This window comes from Loxodonta africana, chromosome 7 (genome assembly GCF_030014295.1).
Source record: "Loxodonta africana isolate mLoxAfr1 chromosome 7, mLoxAfr1.hap2, whole genome shotgun sequence".
Lineage (NCBI taxonomy): Eukaryota > Metazoa > Chordata > Mammalia > Proboscidea > Elephantidae > Loxodonta > Loxodonta africana.
The window spans coordinates 96,525,713-96,552,084 of NC_087348.1; the positions used below are offsets into that span (position 1 = coordinate 96,525,713).

The 26,372-nt window shown below is 42.5% G+C and overlaps 1 protein-coding gene across 1 annotated transcript in view; it reads right to left on the minus strand.

The window, feature by feature from the left end:
• Positions 1 to 26,372, minus strand: part of TENM4 (teneurin transmembrane protein 4) — a 259,651-nt gene that overhangs the window by 113,168 nt on the left and 120,111 nt on the right. The window contains exons 10-11 of the mRNA XM_064288757.1: positions 18,211 to 18,396; positions 3,436 to 3,582 (exon numbers count right to left, since the gene is read on the minus strand). Of these exons, the coding sequence (XP_064144827.1) occupies positions 3,436 to 3,582; positions 18,211 to 18,396 (333 nt within the window). The remainder of the gene's footprint in view (positions 1 to 3,435; positions 3,583 to 18,210; positions 18,397 to 26,372) is intronic.

Consider the following 26,372-nt stretch of genomic DNA (forward strand, 5'->3'; position numbering starts at 1 on the left):
TCTGGGCTTCAGTTTGCCTGCCTGTAACATGCAAGGGATTCGGAGGGAGGTGAAATCAATGCTCTCTGATGTCCCTTCCAGTGCTGTTACTTAACATTAAACTCTGTTAATTCCTCCTCCAAGCCCTTGAGTCATATCAGCCAAGAACAATCACTCAGTGCTAAATTATTTGCCTGGGATTATGCTGCATCCCCCCATCATGGCTGAAATATAGGTACTTATTTCATTCTTCCTCCATTAGATTTAGTTGTTTGGATGACAGTTGCTTCGGAATGACTGTGAGCTTCCTGAGGGAAAAAGCCTGGGCCATGTTCCTTGGTCTTTACAACCCCTCAGAAGGTAGCATGGTTGCTTTGGACACCGCAGAAGCCCAACAAATGTACTCTTGACTGAACTGAGAAGGCCTCAGTGCTGACTGTGGCTCCCTCTTGTGCCACCTTTCACATGCTACCCTGCTTCTCCCTCCCCTCAAGCTGCCCTCCTTTGGCCAAGGCCCAGAGTGTTAAGGAGGCCAATGAGGATAAGCACTGACTCTTTGACACTTGGGGAAAATCAACTCCCTGTGGCTGTTTCATCTGTGCCACCCTGCAGAGTAGGGATGTTCTGCATTTCCCCCTGGCATCCCCAATGGGTGGAGAGTCCATTGAACTGAGAGGGTCCTCATTTCACAGATCAGAATTCAAGGCCAAGGACCCTCAACAACCTGGCCTCCCCAGCTAGTTGTCTTCCTTACATGCTGACACATGGAAAATCTTCCTGACTAGACTGAAAGCCCCACAAGGACAAGGACCATAATACGGTTCCCAGTAGGGTGTCTAGGCATTTGATAATACCAGTTGAATGAGTGGTTAATCATTTGCCACAGCAATTATCCCACTGCATTGCAATTAGCGGTCATTTATTTCTCTGGACTGTGAACTTCACAATGGCGGGGACTGTATCTTATTCGTCTCGGAAGACCCCATATCCAGGATAGGGCCCAATGCAGAGCAGACATTCAGTTAATATCTGTTGACTGAGTGAATAAACTCATATTACAGGGCTATTGTGAAGCTTTGCTAAAAAGGTATGTAAAGTTCCCTTCAAGTCATAACATTCCATAATGTTATGGAATTTCACATTCCATAAATGTGAGAGGAATCATCTACAAAATTGGAGATTTTCTGATTGTTCTTTTCCATTTCCTTCCAGTTCATCTCTTAGAACAGCTGGAGAAGACTCCATTCCCCTGGGGTCTGTATCAACACGGTTTCTTATAAGAAGCTCTCACTCCCACCAGAGCTATGGGCCTCCATGTGCCCATGCTCCCTGTACATACCCGTGAATGGAGTTCTAGGGTTGTGAGGGCTGTCTTTGACGTATGGTTAGCAGAGGTCGCACTGGCATTACATTTTATGCGAGGGAATAAATGAACCTTGTTTTATTACCTGATCTTGTATATATGTTGGGCCTGGAGGTGGGGAGGTGTGCCCTTTCACCACTTTTCTCAAGGACATTCAGTTCTTTTGCTGTCAAAATGCTCAACAGCTATTTGAAGTCCTTGGCCAGGACATGACTCTTGAGAAGGAATGACTTCATGGTGTGGTTTCTCTCCCCTTCTCGTCTATTCCATGAGTATTATTGTTAGTCACTGGGATTCTGCCTACACAGGTAAAAGGGCATGCTGAGGAAACTGTGCAGATAATTCAGGCTGACATCTATTTCCTATGAAGAGCAAATATGATTGCACTTTATCTTGCCTAAAGACAGGGATATTTGATGCTCTTCCCTGCTCTGGGTTGCCTTTGTCCATGATGATCTCTCTGAATGGAAATCCAATCCCTTTCCAGGAAACTCCTACCTACTCAAGTGTCACCTTCTTGATGAATGTTTTCCTACTCCCACAACAGCTAAAAAATAACTCTATAATGGCACTGATCACAGTATATTATCACTTAACTTTGTGTCTTTCTCCCTCATTGAAGTTCCTGGAGGCAGGGGCAGGACTTATTCATCTCTGTGTCCAGCAGAGGGCCTGGTCACATAGTAGGTACTCTGGATATTTATGGAGTGACACAAAAATTAACGAACACCACAAGTTTCAGATTGATTAAGGGACATTTCAACCTTCTCGGATCTAAGGAAGAAAATAGACCTGCTGTCTACTGAGGCCCAACCCCACATGCTCCTTGTTGACAACTACCCACTGGGCTCAGGCCTGGCCCATCAGGGGCAGAAAGACTGAAAGCTGGCTCAGAGAAGGACCAGTAGTCTGAGACAGCCTCTTCTCCTTCTAGACTGCTGAATACAGCTCAAGGCAAATGAACCAGAGTAACCACAATATCACACAGTTGGCCTTTTAATCCTTATGGTACTTTGATATTTTTAAATTGTTCTAAAGAAAAAATTCCTAAAGGTTGGGATGCTGATTTTCTGTCCTGGTGATTCCCTACTCTGTCCACTATACCAGAACGTCCTTTGGTATAAATATGAGCGAGCTGTATAACACATTTGGACTATGCCAACGGTAAGGTCACCATTAGAGAAAGAGGGTTAACTCTTTTTTGATTTTTTATCCCCATATCTCTTTTTATTCTCCTAATAACACCCGAGATTGGTAGAACCAGGCACAATCAACCAGTCTTCCAGGTGGGAAAGTAGAGCACATTATGGTTATTTATCCAAGTTTACACAAAAGAAAAAATGAAGCCTAGAATATAAGGATTGGAATGGTCCTCATGGTCCATGCTCCTCATTTTATAAATAGAGAGGGTGATGCCTGGAGCTGTCAAGCAGCTTGCATGAATCCCATGAACTGGGATTAGAACATGGATTTCTTCACCCTCAGCTAACAAATGTTCCACAAAACTAGGCCCTAGGCCCCCCCCCCGCCCCCACCTTGGAGCTTTGTTTGCTCAGCACTTGAGAAAAGCCAATGGTGAAGACGACTTCTATCACAAACCCACAGGGACAGAGCTTGTGGGGGCAAAGTTATCCCTCAGTGTAGTTGGTTAGGGTTATCACCAGAATCAGAGAAGAGACCTTAACCAACAGTCATCCAACCTCCCTCCCAGGGAGAGACCTCCCTTCTGTAGCATCTGTGATATAGAATTAGACAGCCACTTCCAGCAAGGGAGAACTTATAACGTTGCTAGGCAACTCATTCTACTGTTGAATTGTTAGAAAACTCTTTTTCTTCCATATGTCTTCTCCTCTGCATTTGGGGATGGACAGCGATTAATTTCATTTACATTAGTTAATTTTAATTAATTCAAATGGGACAACTGGTGATATGTACTCATTCCTCAGACCACATGTGCAGCTTTCTGCCTGGCCTGCAGGTCTCCCTGACTGGACAGATGGTGTTGGTGGCCTATTAACTCAGCAATGCCCATCCTCCACCCTGTGCCTCCCATTCCCACTGCTTCGCAGAGCCCATGGGAGCCAGAGCCCTACCTCCATCATTGTCTTTGCTGTCACCACAGGCAGTTTCCATGGATGTGTCACAGCCAGCTCCTCTCCAGCCCAGCTGACAGACGCAGTGCCACCCATTCAGGTCCAACGTACATCTGCCATTACCATTGCACAACCCAGGGCAACCCTCTGCAAGGCAAAGCACGGAGTCAGTGTCTGATTGTCCACAGCCAACTGCAGTCACACACATTCACACTCTACCTGACAACTTACAAACATATTCACATCCACCAGCAGCTCATAGCAGCCTAGAGGACAGGTATCACTAGACAGATTCCAATTTTACAGAGAAGGCAACACTGAGACTCAGAGAGGAAAAATGACTTGCTATGGGAAACTACCAGAGGGCTGGCCATCTGACTGACAGGGCTGTGCACGATTTAATCCAGAAGGGCCAGGCAATAGACTCTTGGCTTTGGTTCTGCTTTGGCCATATTACAAGGTTTTTACTCTTGTTTAAATAGATTTAAAGGTTTTTGATGACCACCTATTCAAGCCCCAATGAGTTTGTGGCTGAGAATCTGTATGTCCAAGAATCTGTAAAGGACATGATTCACTTCAGCTTCTATTTTGCCACTTGGTTTTCACTCAAGTCCTCATTTTAACAAACCTGCCAACTCTTTTTCTCAGAGGGGCTATCAAAAAACAACTTTTGTAGCGTGCCTTCCATCTCTTCTCTCTGCTCTTGCTCAGTCTCAGAGTAAGGTATGGATGTGAAAGCACTCTGTCATCATAAGCTTCATTTGTATGACTATTAAGAGCAATGAACTGCTATAAATACAACTACAAATGGAGTTTTCTGCCATGAAATAACTGAAAATGGACAAATTATTCTTAAATGAGATAACAGATGGGAAAGTGGCTGTCCAGTACAAGACCTGGCTCAAGGTAGGTAGGCACTCACTAAAGAGTCGATGAATTAGAATAAAACTTTAGTCTTTCAAGAACTTTTGATAGTTGACTGCTATTGCAAAGTGAAAGAGAAGAACACGTTCATTTCCACTTGAGACAGCACAGCAACCAATCAATCATTCTGGCCACTGTGTTTTCCATTCTAAGGAAGAAACATTTATTGATTGTGTACTCTAAGCGGAGGAGGGAGTCTTCCAAAAAGTTTAGAAGCAAATGCAGACTATGTGGTCTTGGTACAGTAGATGCATGTTGGGGAAGATGAGAACCCACTAGCATGGCTACCCACAGAAGTGAATGAGGGAGCAGTTGTAAAAGCAGGCTGCAGGGACGGTGCTGTGATGTGCAGGTGACAACCAGGCATTCTGACTTGGTAGCCAACATCAGCCATTCCTAGTGATCTAAGCGATTACAGAGACCCCTTTCCCCAACTAGCCCCAATTAAAATTTTTGTCCATATGGCTGGGATTTCCTTTCAATTAAGCCTCATTTGTATTTGGAATTAGTCTTGAAGGAGATAGGGTGCAATCTTTAAGAATGGCAGCAGATTGCTTTCTTTTGCTTCAAGATACAGCCTCTTGTAAGATGCTGAGAACATCTCTTGTGTAAGAGCACAAGCTTGGAAGCATTATGAGGCTTGGCTCTGTGATCCAGGCAAGTTACTTAATGTCTTTGAGGACTAAATAATGTATGCATGATACACAAAGCCTGGCATGCAGCTGGGATATAATATCTATATAATATCTACATCTTCTACTCACCTTTACCTTCTCCCTATTTTGGACAGAGGCCATATTAATTTCATTAAATTCTACCCATAATCTCGGGTAGAGCCCATAGAAAGGCAGAGTAGAAAACTCAAGTATTTCTCTAGATCAGGTGTCAGCATGCTTTTTTTTTTTTCCTGTAAAGGTCCAGTTTTAAGTATTTTAGGCTTGTGCACCATATGGCCTCTGTTGCAATTACTCCACTCTGCCATTGTGGTGTGAAAGCAGGCATAGGCAATTAGCACATTTGAGTGTGGCTGTGTTCCAATAAAACTATTTACATAAACAGGTAGCAGGCCAGATTTGGTTCATGGCAGTAGTTTGCCAATCTCTGGTCTAGATGCTTTGAAAACAGTGATGACAATGACAACTGACATACACTGAGGGTCCACTATGGCTTGCCACTGTGGTAGGCACTTTACATATATTATTTCTAAATTAAGTAACTTTAAAAACAAATTCAGATCCCAATTTCCTAGGGCAGTTCTAATTTCAATCCATTTAATTATTTTTAATAAAATCCATATGTTGTAGCAGAGTGTGGATTTTGGAGCAGGACAGTCCTCACTTTAAATCCTAGCACCATCATTTACTTACTCGCCATCCGATGACTGCAAATTACTTAACTCTTTAAGCTCTTCAGTTTTTCTCATTTGTAAAATGGATATAATACCTAATTCAAAGAGATGTTGAGAGGATTAAATGAGATAATGTCTGTTAATTATTTAGCACAGTGTGGAGCCCTGGTGGCGCAGTGGTTAATTGCTCAGCTGCTAACCAAAAGGTAGGCAGTTTGAATCTACCAGCTGCTCCTTGAAAACCCTGTGGGGAAGCTCTACTCTGTCCGATAGGGTCGCTATGAGATGGAATTGAACTTGATGGGAATGGGTTTGGTTTTTGTTTTTTGGCAGCATAAACAGGCATTCAGTAAATGGCAGCTGCTATTATTATTAGTGGATTTGTTTTAAATTCGTCTAACTTCACTAAGAAATCCACAAGTCAGAAAATAATCCTTGGGATGAGATGATCTGTTAGGTCCTTCTAGCACAACTAACCAAGTAGAGAAGGTCAAAACAACTTCAAATTAGATAATTTTGCTCTTAATTTCAACGAATTTAAGTTAGCACCACTGTATTCCAGGCCTTGTGCTAATTCTGGGGTATGTAGAGATGAGATATATCCTCTGCCTTCAAGAATTTAAAATTCTATTTATTAATACCCTACCTTGTTCCAGGAAGGATTTAAGATGGGTCTTATTATCTCAAGTAATACTTCTCAAAGTAAACTCCATGAAATACTTGTTCTATACGCTCCTCAAAAGCAAGCTTCTGAGGTCAAATAAGTTTGGAAAACATTGTACCCTATGATCTTATGCTAGAAAGTCACAATGGATGTTAATATATTAAAGGCCCTGAGAAGTCCTGAAACAAAGAAATGTGGTTATTTAAGTACCTGAGCATTTTACAAATTGACCTCAGAACTCTTGTCTTCCCCATCACCCTTATATTATTTCATTCCACAAACCCATTGTGGAATCCCTCGATCCAGTAAGCTCTCCTAAGCACCCAGTGCACACAGTCTGCTGCTCTCAAACTGCCTGAAGGAGCAGGTGTTTTCAGGGTAGGGGAGCTCTAGATGTGAAATCACAGGAATACTTTATCCACAGTCAATTTCTTTAAATGGACTGAGTTATACCTGGAGGATCTGCACTGTCCTGTCGGTTTCAGAGGGACTCTGAATACAGGAGGTTTACTCTCATCCAGCAATTTGCTTCTGGGATAATCACACCCCCTTTAGACAGCAAGAGGAAGCCTCCTCCAGAGTGACTTGCTGACTTTCTTAAAGCAATATGCCCATCCTTACCCACCACTGAAGCTTATTAATTCTGGAAACCCTGAAACTTATCAATAATTCAGAGGGCTCAATTGCCATTAACAATCCCCTCTGGAAGGACTCACACCAGGCATTTGCTAGAGCCAAAATAATGTGATTTTAAGGTTTAGAGAAGGACTAAGCTTTTCAAAAGAAACGATGGCCTTTAAATGACAAGGGACTGCTTTATTTTCAACCTTCTGCTTAAGCCTATGAAGAAGTACCCCTTGAGCTAGCATCCGATGTGACTAGAAGATTTTCAGAATCCTAGAGAGTATTTATTTTTTAGTTAAGTGGCAAGGGGCTACACAATACAAAATACTGTTTGTTTCTCTTTCTGGTCCCTACAGTCACTTCCCTAGATAAGGCCACCACCATCTTGTACTGGGATGACAGTAATGGCCTCCTAACTGCCCTCCTTGCCTCCAAATGTTACTCTCCTCAATCCTTCCTCCATAAAGCACTCAAACTGATCCTTCCAAATTACAAAGGTACTCATTACCTTGCCTTAAAAAACCTTCAGTGGTTTTTTAATAAACCAACCAAAACCAAACCTGTTATCGTCTAGTTGGATCTGACTCATAGTGACCCTACGGACAGAGAAGAACTGCCCCATATGGTTTCTGATGAGTGCCTGGTGGATTCGAACTGCCAACCTTTTGGTTAGTAGCCATAGCTCTTAACCGCTACAAAAAGTCCAAAATCCTGGTGTATAAGGCCCCTGCCTAAATTGGGTGAGTCTCCTTGCTAAGCAGTCCCTGGACTTCCACTATCATTAACTCTCATCACATTTTGTTGAATTATTTGTTCTACTGTCTTCTGTGCTACACGGCAGGCACCCTAAGGGCAGGGGCCATTTCTGTTGTACAGTATCCATATTTCCCAGCACTTGGGCAGAGTTCAACATATTTGTTTAGTGAATAAATGTTGTTTATTTAGTCTCTGCCAATGCAGATGGTCAGCAAAAGAGAGGAATACCGTCAACGAGATGAAATGACACATAGCTGTAACAATGGGCTCAAGCAGGACAACAATTGTGAGGATGGTACAGGACCAGTCAGTGTTTCATTCTGTTGTACACAGGGTCACTATGAGTCAGAGATGAATCAAAAGCACTTAACAACAACAACCAATGCAACTGGAAAGCGAAGAAAGGAAGCTGGCTTGTCTTTGAACTGCAAAACACTCTACTATGACAAGTCCTATGCTTGCATGGTACAGGTCTTTGAATTTCTTTTAGACTCAGTGCCAGAAAGGCAGCCAGATGGAGCTTGGTTCAGACCTAGAAACATTTGACTTTTAAAGCAAGTTATGATTCACTGGCCTAATCCAATTAAAGGTCTGGTGCAAAAAATTTTCTTTTTTTTTTGATGCTATTTTCTGAACTAAAGATCAGAACTGGTGGTTTAAAAAAGAATATGGGCCACTTCCTGGTGAAAGTGCCAGTTGGGAAGCAGTGGTTTGGAGAAAAGAAATGATGGGACATTATTGGTGACTTATGGTATAGAAGGTAGAATGTTTCAAACATGAATTAGACTAGGAAATCCAAAATCCTGACTCTGCCATTTAGCAGAAGATGAGTCATTCAACTTCCTCAGTTTCAGTTGCTTTTTCAATAAAAACATAATTATATTTGCTCCCTTAAAAAAATTTCACAGGACTCACTTAAGATGTGAAAAGCTTCACACAGTAGGAAAATGCTCCATTAAGCAGAAGGTAACATTATTATATTTAGTCCATCCTGAAGATTCCTCTGATAATGATTATGCATGAAACGCTTGTTTTAAAGAGGCTCAGAGGTACTACTTTTTCTTGCTGGGATGATTTTATTCTCAGTTTAGGGGCAGCATGTGAAATGTGAGGAACCTTGCTTCTCAAAACCAGGCACCATCTGACGGCCCCTAGCAACACCTTTGCTGTAGCTGGCAAGAAGGCCCCAGATGAAAAGCATTTAGTCATTTGGATGTTTCCTCCAAATCCTTTCCATGACCTTTTTAAAAATACATATTTTACTGAATTTTTGGTGAAAGTAAACACATCCATAAATTTTTTAACAAGAGCAGTCTCTCTCTCTTGTTAAAAGCCAGTTTAGCATTTTACTGCATAATTTCGTAAGTTCATCTGGCTAATGAAGTCTTTCTCCAATACAGGGATGAGAAGAATAATAACGATAATAAGGTGATGATGATGATGACAGAAGAGCATAGCTGACATCTGGGCGTCATTCCTGCCAAAGTGCTAAGTACTTTGCATTCATGATTTCTCTTAATTCTCACACAGCCCTATGAGGTAAGTCCTTTTATCACCCACATTTTATAAAGATTCTGAAGTAAAGAGAAGTTAAGTAACTTGCCCAAGGTCACCCAGGTCATTAAGTGTTGGAATTGAACTTAAACTCGTACAGTCTGGTTTGTGTCAAAGAGCACGTTCCCTAACCATTGTGAATGTACTTTTTTTTTTTTTGCCAGGCACTGTGTTAGGATCTGGAGACAAAAAGATCAATACAACATGTATTTCCCCGTGGGAAGCTTAGAGTCTTTCAGAAAAACATATATCTGATCATTCTGAGAATTATTCTTAGAGCAATGATGTCTATTTTGAAAACTAGGCACCACCTAGTTAATGTAAATGTTTAAAATGGAAGGAATTACTTTAGGGAACATTCTTCAAAGAAAAAACTTACCAAAACCAGGTCTTCTCTGAAAACGGAAAATAAAAGCAGACCATACACTCTTTGAGGTCAGGGTCTGTTTTTCTCCCCATGTCTCCAGAATCTGGCACAATAGCTAGTACACGGTAGGTGTTCACATAGTTGTCCAATTAGCGAACACACACCAGTAAGAGAATGTAGTTATTAATATTTCTTAGTTTGCTCTGGGGTTTCTTCCCTCTTTCAGGCCACCCACCCTGGCTCCTGGCACTTTAATTCTGATGGATCATGGGCCATAAGGGATGGGCAAGGTGACATAAGGTACGGTGGGAAGGGTGAGGGGTGTATGTGTGTGAGGGGAAGGGAAGGACAATGGCACAATGGTAATGTCACAAGCAGATCTGAGCACCTTAGGGGGAGAATGACACTCTAGGTATATCAACCACCTTGTGACCAAAAATCCACCTTCTTTGGGCAGTGAATGCTGTGACAAAGCTAGGGGTGTGGTAGAGTTTAGACACCATGCTTATGGGGTGTATATACATTTTTATATACACATTTCTTCTTTTGTGCTCACACACAAACACACACACAAAGACAACAGGAAAATAGAGGAAGGAAGACCATACCTTTAACTACCCTATCCAGATAGTGAGCTTGGGAGATAAAAGACAGGACATGTAAGGTAGGATCGATTAAGTGCAATGCTGCCTGCCACATAACCATGCCAGGTGCTAAGGACACAAAGGAGGATGTACCCCATGCTTGGGGTAGACCTCTGCCAGAGTGGGGCAGAAAACAGAGACAGGACAACACGAGAGAGGAGGGAGGGCAAGCACATTCTCCCTGAAGGGCCAAGGGGAACTTCAAATCATTCAGTGGCCAAGGGGTTTGGAAACGCGACCATATAAACAAAAGGACATATGAATAGGAAAACAGGAGAAAAGGAGATGGGAAGCTGCAAAGGTGGCCACACTCCTGCTCCATCAGGTTTGGTTCAGCTTTACGGAAAATCAGAACTTGGCCCTTTGTCTGCTCAGGGCAGCATCTGCCCTCCCTTTAGAGGAAGCAGCTGGACCAAGAACAAGTGCACCCTGCCTGGGCAGAGATGTTCCTGAGAAGTTGGAATATAGAAATGTGAAAAACGTGAATCATCTCTGGTAGGCATTGGTCAAGTTCTCCTGAGATGAGTCTTTGGTCGAATATACTGCTAGATTATCTGCTGGCTATTCTTGAGTTTTCTACGTACAGGTGTGCCCACATATACTTGAAAGCAGAATGCTTGGTGCTCTAAGTAAGATGCATTCTTCCTTTGTGCATCTTATGCAGAATGGGAGGTGCAGGTCAATGGATGTCACTGTGAAAACCAAAAAACACAAAAAGAAAACCTGACCACCTCCCCATGCTCATTAATGTAAAAGACAGAACGATGTATGTGTTGTTTTCCAGTGGAGGGGCTTTTGTCCAAGTATCAAATTATTCGTCAGTCTAAGGTTTTGCTTATTTGTGAGGGTGTAAAAAAAAAATTTTTTTTTTATGTCAACTGTTGTTCTGACATAAGCCTCCCTGTGCATATATGTGGGTGCCTGGCTGTGTGTTTAAAGCAGGGCAGACCTGTTTGTCAATCTCAGCATCAATAAGCAGTACCTTTCACCTTCCCCACCTAGGCTGCAGACATAGCTGTTTGAGAAGCTTCCTTCCTTTTCACCCCCTCCCTACAGCTTGCCCATGTGTGTATTCCCATCAAGGCTAGATAGACTGCAATCTCCTGAAGCGCCTGATGCCTTCTGGCCAGGCTGGACCCCATTCTCAGCTCGATTTCACACATGAATCAGAAGTCCATAAAATAAGACTGGGCTGCAATGGTGTGGCCTTATACAGAAGCCCTGGGGTTCTATAACCCGTAAGAACATTCTTACTCTCCTCAGGAAAAAAAAAAAAAAATTTTTAAGTTTTGTCTTTTCAGTCCCTGAAGAGGACAGACTCTGTTGTTGTTCATCAATACCTATTTGCCTCAAAAGACTGGTGGATGAGAGGCCATATTCTTAGTTTGGCTATCCATGTGGTCGCTGTTTCAAGATGAAATACGCTCCTGGAAGCTGCACAGCCAAGTGGATAATTGGGAAGAGGAGATTTTGACTGTGCCTGTATGCTTCCCTTCATTTTTATACAGTGCAGAGTCCTTCAGTTAGCAGGAAATAAGAAGGGAAAATCAGGAATGAATAAAGTTGTGGAATGTCAAACAAGCAAAAATAGGAGCAGCCCACAAGAAAAACAGCCTAGGGAACATCTCTGGCTAAGGGACAGGCTTTCTTGATTCTTGGTTCATCTGTGATTTTAGTCTTAGTCAAGCTTATTTATTTCATTTCACAAAGTGGTCTGAAATTTCTTAGACATCATCTCCTCGGTTATGTCATCTATTACAGTAGCTTAGTTGGACTGAATGGTGGTTTTAGCTTTCAGATCTGCAGAGTTTTTTGGAGAGGCATAATCATAAGTTCTTGCAGTAACTCTGAACTCAGCTTCAGAAGAGGTGGTGTCAGCCTAGATTTCTATCACAGGATTGGCAAGGATGAGTAGGCTGGAGGAGACACTGTCATTGGGATCCAAATGGTCACACCACCAAGCAACATACACGTTGAGAGAGTTCTCTGGCAAGAAAAACTTTGTCTTCAAACTTAATAGCGGTCTCACAGCTCTGGTGATAAGTAAGGATTACATCCACTCTATTGGATGAGCTCTCCAAGCCCTGGGGCTGATTTTAGAGAGCTCTCTCTTTTCTAATACCATTTCACTTTCCAGAACTACATAGCAGCAAAAATCTGTTAAATGAAAATATAATTTCAATACTTTTTAAAAATACAAAAAACAAACAACAACCCAAACTCGTAGCCATTGAGTCGACTCCGATTTATAGCAACTCTTTTGTACAGAGTAGAACTGCCCCACGAGGTTTCCAAGGCTGGAAATCTTTATGGAAGCAGGCTGTCACATCTTTCTCCCATGGAGCGACTGGTGAGTTTGAACTGTTGACCTTTTGGTTAGCATCCAAGTGCTTTTTTCAGACCACAAGGAGGAATGGTTGGTAGCCAATGGAAAAGCTTGAGGCATGCTCAGATTGCAATCAACATGCTGGGTTTTCAGGAGACAAGAGTGGACATTTAAAACTTCAAATCTTGATTCCACAAATCAAAAGGGATTCCTTTCCTACACAACCACAAGCCACACTGTGAACCCAAAGGCCGATAACAGCCAGTCAATATCAAGTCCAAGAGTGTTCTCAGAATGGAACAGAGCTTCCTTGTTTCTGGCTATTGAAAATGGAATTGACAACTGGGTCTTTGAGATCCAATGTAATTTATTTATGTAAGTCATATGCAGAAATCCATACCGTTGTTGCTTTAATTGTTTGAAAGTTTTGGCACATACGCTCTTGAGTATGGTCACTTTAAAATTCATCATGGCTTCCTAGTACCAACTTTAGAAAAGAAAATGCCAAGTCCATAAGTTTGCATTATGGAAGTTGTGTTCAGGAGTTCATAAAAATCCCTGCATCTTTCTCCTCAGGATTTTGCAATGAAGATGATGGCAGTGAAGTAATTTTTACTCTTGGCAATGCTTATCCTTTCAGCTTTGTGTAAATATTTCTTATGCTACTATATTCTTGTCACTATGTGAGAAGCTGGGGATAATGGTGGCACAAAGATTTTTATACACAGACTCTAAGCCTTTGGTATAAGGTTGATCTTGAAGTATCAGGTTTCTTTGGCATTTCTATGCCCTCTGTCATGTAAACTTCTTTCCCTGACTTGCCTGTACCAACAGAAGTTTCCAAAAGTTTCTCTTAGGATAATCCCAAGAAGCTTCAGAGGGCTCCTATCAGAAGTTGAGCAGAACACGGTAAGTGGCTTTTCACTCTTATTCTCCAGGAGCCTCAGGTCAACTCTAATAGTTGTGTCACTGGTACATGTTAGGCCATATTAAACAGGGATCATTGTAGCAGGTGATGCTGTGGTAGTTATAATCACCTGAACATCTTTCAAATGGATGCTACACCACCGGAGAGGTGTTCCTGTTTAGACTTTGTATACATTACTGCTTTTGTCTCTTTGGAAGGTGTAGAAAGGACTGGTGAAGGGAACTCACAAAGCCCAATAAATTTCCTTCGGCTTTTCCCATCCCTGCCATGTATGGGCTGAAATCTCCCAGAACCATCAGCAAGCCAAACTCTGTTGCTCAGATAACTTGGTTAGATCCCTGTAAATTTTTTCTCTCCTTGTCAGCATCTGTCCTGTCAGTTCACAGGTCCTGTTATAGGAGAATGCTTTTGAGGAGGGATAGTATAGGGTTATCACAAAGGCTCTGATATCTCATGTGAGCTCTCAGTTAAGAATTGTCTAATTACAAAAAGGAAACCTGAGTGTTACCATTCAAAAGTAGACAAAACACTCCAGAAGATTTTGTGGCCTTTCTTTATAATTTCTCTTTGTCATAAAGTCTAGTTTTGCTCACTCAAGTAACTGCATCATCAGAGTATTATTTTGATTTTTATTCCAAGAGGATGCTTTTGTTTAAGAATTGGGATTTATATGATTGAACAGCTCTCCTAAATTCTGGTATATAATGCTGTATATCTGCAACTTTGAACAATCACAGCTTTGGGGTCAAGGTTGGAATTCTACAAATGTAATCAGAAGCTGGCATTTCCCACACATGTTTTGAGACTTTATAGAAAGGGCACTGGCGTGAACAAAATGTTAGTGGTGTTTTCAGAGAAGTAGGAAAGAATTAGACACCTTCTTTTAAATGTAACTATGATTTTTAGCTTTAGCTAAAGAAATCTGAGGTCAAGTCCCTGACTTCAGGGACCCATAAAATACCTGGAAAAGGCATCCAAAAGTATGCTCCTGGATGACTCTGTGTTGTTAGAAACTGATATGAATCGATCTGTCTTACCTTAACTTCTGGACTAGAAAAACTGGGTTCTGTACATGCAAGTGTATTAGTGTTAAGTGAGAACAAAAATGAAGAACTCCATTCCCCCCCCGCCCCCGGAATACTTTTTAGGAGTAGGTGTGTAGGTCTGTGGACAGTGGAGGAAAGGACCAGCATTCTGTCACCCCTGGGGGACTCCTCTGGACACCCCATTCTGTGATTCACAGTGGGAGAAACTGAAGCCCCAAGTGGCCACATGGTTTACCCAAGGTGCTTTCACCAAAGTTCTTTCTTGGAGATACAAAAAGATAGGTAAATTCTAACTTAAGGAATTAAGATTCAACACGAAATGTTCTTGCTGTTTAGCAAAAATATTGTCATTAAAGAGGATCCCACTGTCAAAGTCCCTTAGATTTTTATTCTGAAAACAAACCTCTTCTGAGAAAAATCAAATTTTTTCCATAAAAGAAAGGGTGGACTGAAGCCTTCAAAAGAGGACCTTTAATTCCTATTATAATAATCTGCTCTGGGGAATGTCATTGGGGGTAAAAAAGACTTTTTCACTGGGGATTTGGCCATAAGGAGCCCAGATTTGTCTTATTCTTTAGTTCTTTATACAAGCAATAAGGCAATCATGTCATTCTTTCCTGTTTACGGAGGACTGCAGTGTGTAAATAAACAGGACCTCCTCTCTAATGCTTCCACCGTATGGAGGTCTCTGCATCAGTGTCACAAATACCAGCTCTTTCTCTGATAAGGGAAATAACTCTATCACAGCATATGAACTATCTGAACTATAATGACCTATTGTATAATAAAATCTGATAACAAGAGAAAATTTAACACTGAATTTCTAACTTTTCACATCGGCAATTTTTTTCTTTTCTTAAATGACCCTCAGAGGGAGTGCAGTTCCCCTGAAACATAAGAAAGTGCTTCTTATTACCATCAAGGATTAAAACAGGCTTTCTCCTTCTCATTTCTATTCCAGCAAGAAAGGGAAGGCACCCACCATTGTTTCCCTAATTTTCATTTGACAAAGTTATTAAAGTGTTCTTTCAGCAATAGGGTGTTGGGTTTCCCAGTGGAGATGCAGCTGGCCACAGACAGAGACCCACAAAGAGCAAGTTGCCATGCAGGGAAATTAGACAAGGACAAAGAAAATGCTCACCACACAATGAGAGGTAATAGAAATCTGAGCCAAGTCCTTTCATCTGAGCTACTATGACTAGTTCATTGCTTCTCCAACGTCCTATGACATTTTTCCTGGTGTTTATGACTGTCAACCTTGATCTTGAATCATGCACATTCACCTTGACGTATTTCTTCTCTGGGGGAAAAAGCATCTGCAATTCCAAGGAGGAATTTGCTCTGAAAGAGTGATTACAGGGTGTGCAGCGGAGGTAGAAGAAGGAAGGCTTGACTTCTTTGCATCAAAATAAGAGGGATATTCCTAAAGCCAGGCTGGTGAACATCTACAAAACACTAGAGGCAACATAGCCTGCCCACAAACCATGTCATGAGTCATGTGTGACTTGACTTAGGGAGAATTCCCTAAATCCCTGCTCATTTGACTCATATGAGATGTTTTTATCCTACAAAAGTCTGATAGTTGTGAATTTTTTGGAATTTGGTAAGGTGAGCTGAGGACTCTGTAATCAGGTGACAGAAAACAGAATTCACTCTCTCTGGGCTTTGCTAAGGGGCAGAGCTGTGTGTGTGTGTGTGTGTGTGTGTGTGTGTGTGTGTGTTTCATAGGAATGGGCCCCTTTGGGGCTGGAATGACTACAAAAGGTCAGTCAGTCCTCAGTTATGTAGGTCAGTCAGTCCTCAGAAAAGTGAAGATGAGGGAAAAAGCAGAGTTTAAGTAAAAGGACCCCTCAGATAAATAGGTTCATTTCTCATTAAGCAGTTTCTAGAACAATCATAAGGTAGGATGACACCTACATAAAGAAACCATCAATTGTGCACAGTAAGGCAACGTAGGACATCCTGCTGTGGAGGAGCAGGGAGGACAGCAATTGGCAGTGGAGTGGCTTAAGAGGGTGATCTGAGGCGAACAAGGTAAGGAACTCCAAGTGCAGTCATGATAACAAGACATGGCCTCTAAGAAGCATATTAACCAAATGCCTCATAGAAAAGCTGAACTTTGTGGAGCAAGGAGCCGATGGGGAGCTTTCCTGTACCAAGGCTCAGAAAATCCAGGTTCAAATTCCTGTTCTACCACTTATAGGTTATGTGACCATAAGCCTCAGGTCCCTAAGAAAGAAGAAATATGATGTACTCCTTCACAAGGTGGTTGCTAGGAGTTTGAAGTAATGTAGTCAAAGTCCTTAGCACAGTGCTTGGCACACTGTAAATACTCAAAAAAAGAAAAAATGGTAGCCATTATTATTAGTAGTATCAGTAATAAATATAAGGTACTCCACAACCATTTATCAACCCTGTGATGGAGCACGGCCAGGGACTGAAGGTATAATTTAATATCAGGCTGCAAAACAAAGGGGATGAAGTCGAAAAAAATGCTAGAGATAAGAGGCAGCTGAGTGTGCTCAAAATTTCTTTGCTACTAAAAAGCTTTGGGGCTTCTCTTCTATTCTCTATAAGACCCAGGAGGTCCCTTTCAGGATGGGAGAGACACCCAGAATTCTGCTTTCTAAAACCATTTGCTACCATCTGATCACAGACCATGGCATTAAAAAAAAAAAAAAAAAGGAAGGGGAAAAAGTTACACACACACACACACACACACACACACAAACCAGTTGATTCAATGAAGAGCTTTTGGTGAGTGTTCACTCCAAGACAATAAACCAAGCAAAACGTCTGGCTGTGCTTAAAATCAACAAAACCAGCAGGAAAGACAGAAAGAAGGGAATGGAGTGATAAGCTTGTTTTTAAAGCTGCCAGCAGTGCTGCTTCAGCAGGAGCCAGTGATGAGGAGCTCCCAAGACGGGAAAGGAGACAAATGCAGACAGGGCTGAAGCTAAGGGTTGAGAGAGGGGAGTCCAGGCCTAATGGGACGCAGATGTGGCCTCTAGGCTTGTGGGAAGCTTTCCTCAGGATTCCAGGCTTCCTTGGGAGCTCTGGTTTAAGAGTACAGTGGGAGTGGAGAGCTCAGAGCTCAGCCTGAGCCAGCCCACCCATATAATGATAATGTAATACTAATACTAATGGCTATGTTTATTGAGCACTCTACTCTGTGCTAAGTTCTTCATATGCATTTTATCTCCAGCTTACAGGTGAAGAAACTGAGGCTTAGAGACATGATGGGACTTGCTCACAACTTATAAGTGGTAGCATCATCTGCTTTATTCCTGAACTCAGCACCTTAACACAAAGCTGTATTTGGGCTCTTTTCCAGGAAGGGCTAAAAAGCAAGGCATGCTTACCAGGTACCTGGGATCTGAGAAATGCAAACTGGGAAGGAAAAGGTTAAAAATACACAATTGTGGGTTTAAACCCAATTGACATCTAGGAAAAACCAGTCACAACATCGCCAGATGAAAGGACTTTTTGCCCTGTTTATGCATGCAACAGGGGCCCAGGCTTGGCCCTGAAGTCCCTGACAGACAGAGGTGCCATGCAGGCCAGAGAAGGTGCGTGGGCCTCTGCGCCCCCTACCGATGGTGCAGTGCTCGCCGTTCCAGCCGGGGCTGCACTCGCACTTGCCATCGCGGCAGGTCCCATGCTCAGCACAGCGCGGGTGGCAGGCCCTCTGGTCGCAGGCTGTACCCATCCAGCCGTCCTCACAGCGGCAGGTGCCCCCCACGCAGACACCGTGGCCACCACAGTCAGCAGCGCAGATCTCTGTGGGGAGAGGAGAAGGAGAAGGGAGGAAACCAGGGAAGGGAGGGAAGAGGCCAGAGGGGCAGGAGAGGGATAAGGGAGACAAAAAACATATTGAGAAAGTTGTTATTTGGAACAAGGGTCAAACTTGGCTACCTACGTAGGCTTCTATGAGCAACCGGGATTCCAGAGGCTTGGGAGACTCATCTCTGTGGACAGTGACCCTCAGACAAGAGCGATTCTCTGGGCAGCACCTGCTCTGAGCCCATTTCCCCATAAAACAGGATGGATTGAAGGGCTCTGCTCTATTTGCTTTTCCCTTTTGACAGCCTGTCCCTGCTTTTGTACTTGCCACTTCCAAAGGGGATCGGCCTTCTGAACACATGTGAGGAAAAGTCAGATTTAATTAAAAATCAGTTATGTGAGAAAACAAAATGAGGATGAGTCCCTGAATGCCAAGTCAAGTGCTGTGAGTCTTGGGGCGCCTGGAGAGGTCCGGAGCCCGTGTTTCATTACAGCCTTGACTCTAATTGAGGCAAGGGTGAAAGGGAGGCCCGTCCCCTGCCCATGGATATACTCTGGGTTGTTCTCCAAAATGTGCAGTTTGTTCTGTGCTTCTGCTGGGTTTATTCTCTGTCCTCTTGCTCACTGCTCCCTCAGCCCAACTCCAAGCATTATCTAAATGGGCTTTCAGGTCCAAAGCAAACAGCTGGGGCAGGGCAGGGGGGCAGAGGCACTTCATAGCCAGAGTGGAGTTGCCCAGCCCTTCACAAAGAACCGTCTGTGAGACCACGCAAAACACACACAGGACTTGATTCACAAGCCTGTTGGGCTAAGGGCCAGCAACAGCTTCATGGTTACTGCTGGCAGAGGTTGTGAACACTTCCAAAATGCAGCTGCTGTTTAGGGAACAGGTTGAGCAAACTTGTCCACTGATGTTCTCTGCCAGGGCTGTGATGGAGACCCTGACTTATTTCTTATACCTCACGGCCCAACGTTCTTCAAACTCAAGTGAAAATTCCAAAACCTTTAATTTCTTTCAAAGCACATTTCTTTCACCTTCTTTAGTGAAACTGGCACCTGTGCTAAGAGTATTTGCCCATCACTCCCCACCAGGCTGCACTCCCGGTTTAGAAGGCAGTACTTTTTTTTTTTTTTTTTTTTACTACGCCAGGTACTTTTGAAATGAAAAGAAAACAACATTAGATCTCAGAGCCTCAAACCTTCGTGCCAACCTAGAAATGGCTAAAATGTTTGCGAACTTTAAAGAAAAAAAAAAAGAGTTAATATTTATGGTGTGTTTCTACGCTAGCAACCTGCCAAGCACAGTATCTCCAGAAGGAAGGTACTGCCTGTGGTAACACATGAGATTTCTCGGCTGCCCAAAGGATGAAGGCTGCTGTAAAATGGGTGGAAAAAACCTGGGTGTGGTCCCAGGCTCAGCAACTTCTGAGCTGTGTGACCCTTGGCAGGCCCCTTGACTTCCTGACCTGGAAAGTGTGGGCAATAATGAGGCAGCCCTTGGTTGGCCTAACCGGGGTGTAGTAAGCCCTCAGTGAAGTGGGGGATAGAAAAGGGCATGGCAAACATCACTAACTCAAGAAAGGTTTCTTGAAATTGAGGTCAGGATAATGAGTTTCATACTGGAATCTAAGGACCAGGTTTGTGAGTTCCATGTCTGCTCAGTCTTTAATTGCTGTGTGAGCTTAGTAAAGTCACTTCCTCTCTCTGGGTATCAGTTTCCTCATCTATTGCAGGGGGAACCTGATGGTGTCTAAGACTCCTTCCAGCTCTGAGACTACAGGATTCTTTGATAAACATCTGCCATGTTACACAGCATAATCTACTCCATAATCTACTTGAATGCCCCTCCTCCTCTGAGAAGTCTCCTGTGATTCACCCTGTGGTAATTCTCTTACTCCTTTCCTTCCCATATTACACACTAGAGTGGTTTTCTGTTTCTGTGTTGGTTTCACCATCATTCTAGGCACAACCTGAGGATATGGGCTGGGTCTAATTCCTCTCATCTCCACCATCTCTGGTATCCAGTGCAAGCCTTGGCACAGAATAAATCCTCAATTAGGTTTGCTGGGTGATGAATAAATCTGTGACTGTCCGGGGCTACAGATACCTGAAAATTTAAAACGATTCATGTAAATCCTGCTTAGCCTAGCTGAAAGTCAATCTGGGCCTATTTGTCTATTTATCTCTCGAGAATTGCCCTTATGAAAACCTGCCAAGTGAGGGTGGGGCTGTGAGCAAGGTGGTACTGTATCTAGCAGTCCTCCAGGTATGATGCTTTCTTAAGATTTTTGAGTTTCCTTCCCTTCTCGCTCACACAAAAAACATCTTGGGCTTTCCTCAAGACAAAGAAATAACAATCTCCAGGCCCCAGGCCTCCCTAAACCCTGCCTCTGAAATTCCCATCTCTTCTGCACAATACTACAAGGGCAATGACCCCCTGGTCACAATGGAGGCTGGGCCTGGGGCCAGAGCTGGAACTTTCCCCCAAGAGCCTCAGGAGAGAATGTTAACTTATTATTTATTTGGGTTTACTCAGCACTTTTTCCGGGCGGCAGTTTCTGGTGTGAGAGCAAACAGCATTTCTATTCACTGAGGTGTAAGCCAGGAGAGAGAGGGGCTGCTGGGGCCAAAGCCTGGGTGTTTGCAGGCAGTGGGGCACGTGGGGTTCATAAGGGATGAGAGCAGAAGAGGCAGACTTTTTCTCTCATTTGACTGTCTGACTTTGGGACTTCACTAATAGGTAGTTCATTCATTTATTAATTAATTGGGAGGCTATATAGATGAAGGGGCTTAAGGCCTGAAATCAATCCTGATTCCAAATCCCAGCTGTGCCAGCTATGTGGCCTTAGGTAGCCTACTCAATTGTTCTGAGCTTCACCTTCCTCCTCTGTAAAATGGGGATGGTGACAGCACCCAATTCAGAGGGTACTTAGTACCTAATATACAGTAGGTATCAATACTTTCCAACTGAGTCATTTTTTTATTCCAATACATATTCCACATGTGCCTACTATATGTCAGAGACTGTGCCTGGTACTTGAAATACAGAGGTTGATAAAATGCAATCTCTGCCCTCCAGGAGATCACAGTTTAGATGAAGATAACATTTACATTCCAAAGATTTTCCAAATAATCCACAGCTGTTACTTCTGCACCTTTTTGCTTATGTGCAATGAATAAAAGAAAAAACAAGCAAAAAACACATGAATCTTAGAGTCAGATCTGGGATTAAACACTGGCTTTGACGCTTACTGGTTTGCTAATCTGCAAATTGCAAGATATGCAATTCACTGAGCCTCACTTTCCCTTTCTGTAAAATGAGAATAATAATTTTCATTTCACTAATCTCACAGTGTTGATGTGTTAGGCTGAATTCTCCAGAGAAGCAAAACAAGTGAAATATATATATATATAAAATTATAAAACAAACAAAAACAAAAAAAGCAGCCCACTGCCACAGGGTCAATTCCAACTCGTAGTGATCCCATAGGGTTTCCAAGGCTGTAAATCTCTACGGAAGCACACTGCCATATATTTCTCTTACAGAGCTGCTGGTAGTTTTGAACCACCGACCTTTCAGTTAGCAGTCAACTGCTTTAACCACTGCACCACCAGGGCTCCTTATATATATAGAAATTTAATTCAAGGAAATGGTTCATGCAGTTATGGAGGCTGGCAAGTCCCCAAATCTGTGAGTCAGGCATCAGGCTGGATGCTTCTCCTGACTCCTGTGGTTGCAGCAGCTGATGAATCTAAAATTGGTAGCTCAGACAGCAGGCTGCTGGTTCACAGGGCTGCAGGAGTTGGTAAATCCCAGAATCTGCAGGTCAGTCAGCATGTTATCTTTCATCCCAAGAACTGGAGGTCAGATGATGATGAGTCAGATGCAGGATTCAGAGCGAGAGCCAGCCTTGCTGGAACATCCATTGATATACTGGAGGCAGGCCACACCCCCAAGGAAACCCCCTTTTCAACTGACTGGCTGCTTATAGCAGATCTCACAATGGAAGTGATTATATTACATTATGGAAGAGCAATCAGTCCAACTTCTGGCAAACCACTGAGAATCAGAGCCTAAATAAACTGCCATATAACATTAACCATCACAGTTGGTGTTGGATCAAATGAGCCAATGTGCAGGAAAGCCTTTTTTGGCTTAACTAACAGGTGTTACAGTTTATAAAGCACACTTCACACACACTTCCTCATTTAACTATCACAAAATGTGAGACCACTTGGCTGTAATCCTTCTTTTAGGTAAGGATACCATGAGCCAGATAGTACGAGAATATTGCACCAGGTCATGTGGCCGTCTAGTGTTTTACCTTATTTTGACAATCCTCAGATCAATATTGCAAGACAGGAATTTTATAGAAGCAAACGGAGCCTCAAAACAGGTAAGGAACAATCATATACCACAAGCAGTCTCCTATTTGAGGGAATAGCAGATCCCCTCCATTTCTGTTCATCCAAACATCCATTTCCTTGTCAGTTTACACTTGATAGGATCTCTTGGAAGGAAACTAAAATTTCCCAGAGGCTGGGTACCCTTCCACCAGTCCTTTAGAACCTGGGTCATGAGCTCTTAAACATTTAATGGAAGGAGCCTGAATGAGAGTGACCTTGATGTTTATGGGGTGCTAACTGAAGGTAACAAAACTTGTGAGCACTCAGGTTCTCCTCTGCAGATGGGCCTCTGTGACAGAGGAAGAGCAGAAACTTGAGATGCTACTTTATCATTTGGCCTCAATTTAGAGGCCTTATTATTATTATTTTTTTATATACCTTTTTTTTTTCCCTTAAAATAAAAGCAATTGCTTTATTTTTCCTTCTTCAATTCTACTTTGACATTGTTATCGTTGTTAGGTTCCGTTATTTCCAACTCATAGCAACCCTACGTACAACAGAAAGAAACACTGCCTGGTCCGGCACCATCCTCAGAGTTGTTGCTATGTTTGAGCCCATTGTTGTGGCCATTGTATAAATCCAACACACTGAGGGTCTTCCTCTTTTGTGCTGACCCTCTACTTTACCAAGCATGATGTCCTTCTCCAGGGACTGGTCCCTCCTGATAACATGGCCAAAGTGTGTGATAGGAAGTCTTGCCATCCAATTTGTTCCTTCTTTCGGCAGTCCATGGTATATTCAATACTCTTTGCCAACACCATAATTCAAATGCACCAGTTCTTCTTCAGTCTTCCTTGCTCATTGTCCAGCTTTCACATGCTTATGAGGCAACTGAAAATACCATGGCTTAGGTCAGGCACACCTTCGTCTTCGATGTGACATCTTCACTCTTTAACACTTTAAAGAGGTCTTTTGCAGCAGATTTGCCCAATGCAACGCATCTTTTGATTTCTTGACTGCTGCTTCCATGGGCATCAATTGTGGATCCAAGTAAAATGAAATCCTTGACAACTTCAATCTTTTCTCTGTTTATCATGATGTTGCTTATTGGCCCAGTCATGAGAATTTTTGTTTTCTCTTTGTTAGAGGTGTAATCCAACTGAAGGCTGTGGTCTTTGATCTTCATCAGTAAGTGCTTCAAGTCCTCTTCACTTTCAGCAAGCAAGGTTCTGTCATCTGCATATCACAGGTGTTAATGAGTCCTCCTCCAATCCTAATGACACGTTCTTCTTCATATAGTCCGGCTTTCAAATTACTTGCTTTGACATTAAAGCAGTGATATAACTTCCCAGAGTGGTTTGTGAAAACCATATAGGATAATGTTCAAGAATATGCTTTGACAACATATACATCTTTTACCTTCTATTAACTGGCCCTTTGTGAAATTTGGGTCACAGCACCTAAGTCTCAAGCTTCCTCATTTTGTGAACTTGGGATGAAACCCAACTACTGTTAAGGATTGGTGTAGGAATTACACTCATCGGTTTAATTTCTTGAGTGCTCACTATATGCTCATCCTATAGGGGCACTGGGCATCCAATGCTGATTTTGACAGACATGGTTCTTTCCTGACCTCAGTACGGCAGACAGACATAAACCTAAATTAATAAAATTAAATGAGTTACGGTGAATGAAAGTATTGTTTCCAGCTGAGTGCTGGGCACATAATCAGGATTTAATAAATCACACACACACACACATTTTTATAAGAAGGGAAATGTGATGTAGTAGCAAGACTAGACTGATTTCAGAAGACCAAAAAAAAAAAAAAAAACCCACTGCTGTCGAGTCGATTCCAACTCATAGCGACCTTATAGGACACAGTAGAACTGCCCCACAGAGTTTCCAAGGAACACCTGGTGGATTTGAACTGCCAACCTTTTCATTAGCAGCCGCAGCACTTAACCACTATGCTACCAGGGTTTCCAAGATTAGACACAAATTCTGGCTTATGCAACATACCCAACGCAAGCAAGCATTTGATGAGAGTCGACTTTCGTGTAATCGAAATCAGAGCTTTCTGAGTGAATGCTGGAGGGCTGTGGTCTGTAGGAATCTTTTTTAAATAATTTTTTTGTAGGTGAAAGTTCACATAGCAAATTAGGTTCCCATTTAACAATTTTTATATAAATTGTTCCATGACATTGGTTAAAATTTTTACAACATGTAGCAGTCTCATTATTTCCATTTTGTTTGTTGTTTCCTTTGATCTAGCTTCCCTTCCCCTCCTTGTCTTCTCATCTTTGCTTTTGGGTAAATGTTGACCTTTTGGTCTCATACAGTTGATTGTTTAAAGGAGCACATTACTCATGGGTGATACTGTTTATTTCATAAGCTAATCTATTATTTGGCTGAAAGGTGACTTCCAGGAATAGCTTCAGTTTCAAGTTTCACTATTAAGGCAGTAGTTTCAGGGGCTCCTCTAGTCTCTATTGGTCCAGTAGGTCTGGCCTTTTTCAGGAATTTTAATTTTGTTCTACATTTTTCTCCCATTCTATCCAGGACCTTCTACTGTGTCTCTGGTCAGAATGGTTGGCAGTGGTACCCAGGCACCATTTTGTTCTTTTGGTCTCAGGTTAGAAGAAGCTGTGGTTCACGGGGGCTATTAGTCCTGTGGACTATTTCTTCTTTGAGTCTTTGATTTCCTTCATTCTCTTTTGCTCCTTATGAGTAGAGACCAACAGTTGTATCTTAGATTGCCACTTGCAAGTTTTTCACACCACAGATGTTATTCACCAAATGAGGATGCAGAACATTATCTTTATGAACTGTTATGCTAATTGGCTAAGTTGTCTCCCAACTATGGTCCTAAGCCTTTTAACAGTAAACCAATCCTGCGAGTTGTTTGGTTATGTCTAGGAAGACTGAGAGAAACCTTTTGAAGTACATATCAAGGACCTACGTTGACTTGGTTCAGATTCTGACTCCCTGATTTCCTAGCTATGGGTCCTTGGAAGAAATACTTAATCTCTCTGAGCCATAATTCTTCACCCAAAAATGGAGGAAGGGAGATGGCGATGACTGAAGGAAACGATGTATGTGAAAAGCTCTATGTAAACTATGTTGATTTATGAGGACCTTAGGGAGCCCTGGTGGCACAGTGGTTAAGTGTTTGGCTGCTAACCAAAAGGTCAGCAGTTTGAATCCACCAGCCGCTCCAAGGGAGAAAGATGTAGCAGTTTGCTTCCATAAGGATTTACAGCCTTGGAAACCCTATGGGGCAGTTCTACTCTGTCCTATAGGGTCACTATGAGTTGGAATTGACGGTACAGCTCTAAGTCACCCAGCAGAGATGCATCTTAACTGAAAAGCAAAATATTTACTTTTCCATTGTGGTTATATTCCGTTGAGTTGATTCTGACTCATACTGACCCTATAGGACAGAGTAGAACTGCCACATAAGGTTTCCCATGCTGTAATCTTTACAGGAGCAGATCGGCAGATCTTTAATCCTGAGGCACTGCTGGTGGGTTTTAACTGCTGACCTTTCAGTTAGCAGCCAACTGCTTAACTATTGCACCACTAGGGCTCTTTGCTTTTCCAGTGGCGCCTTAAAACTTGGGTAT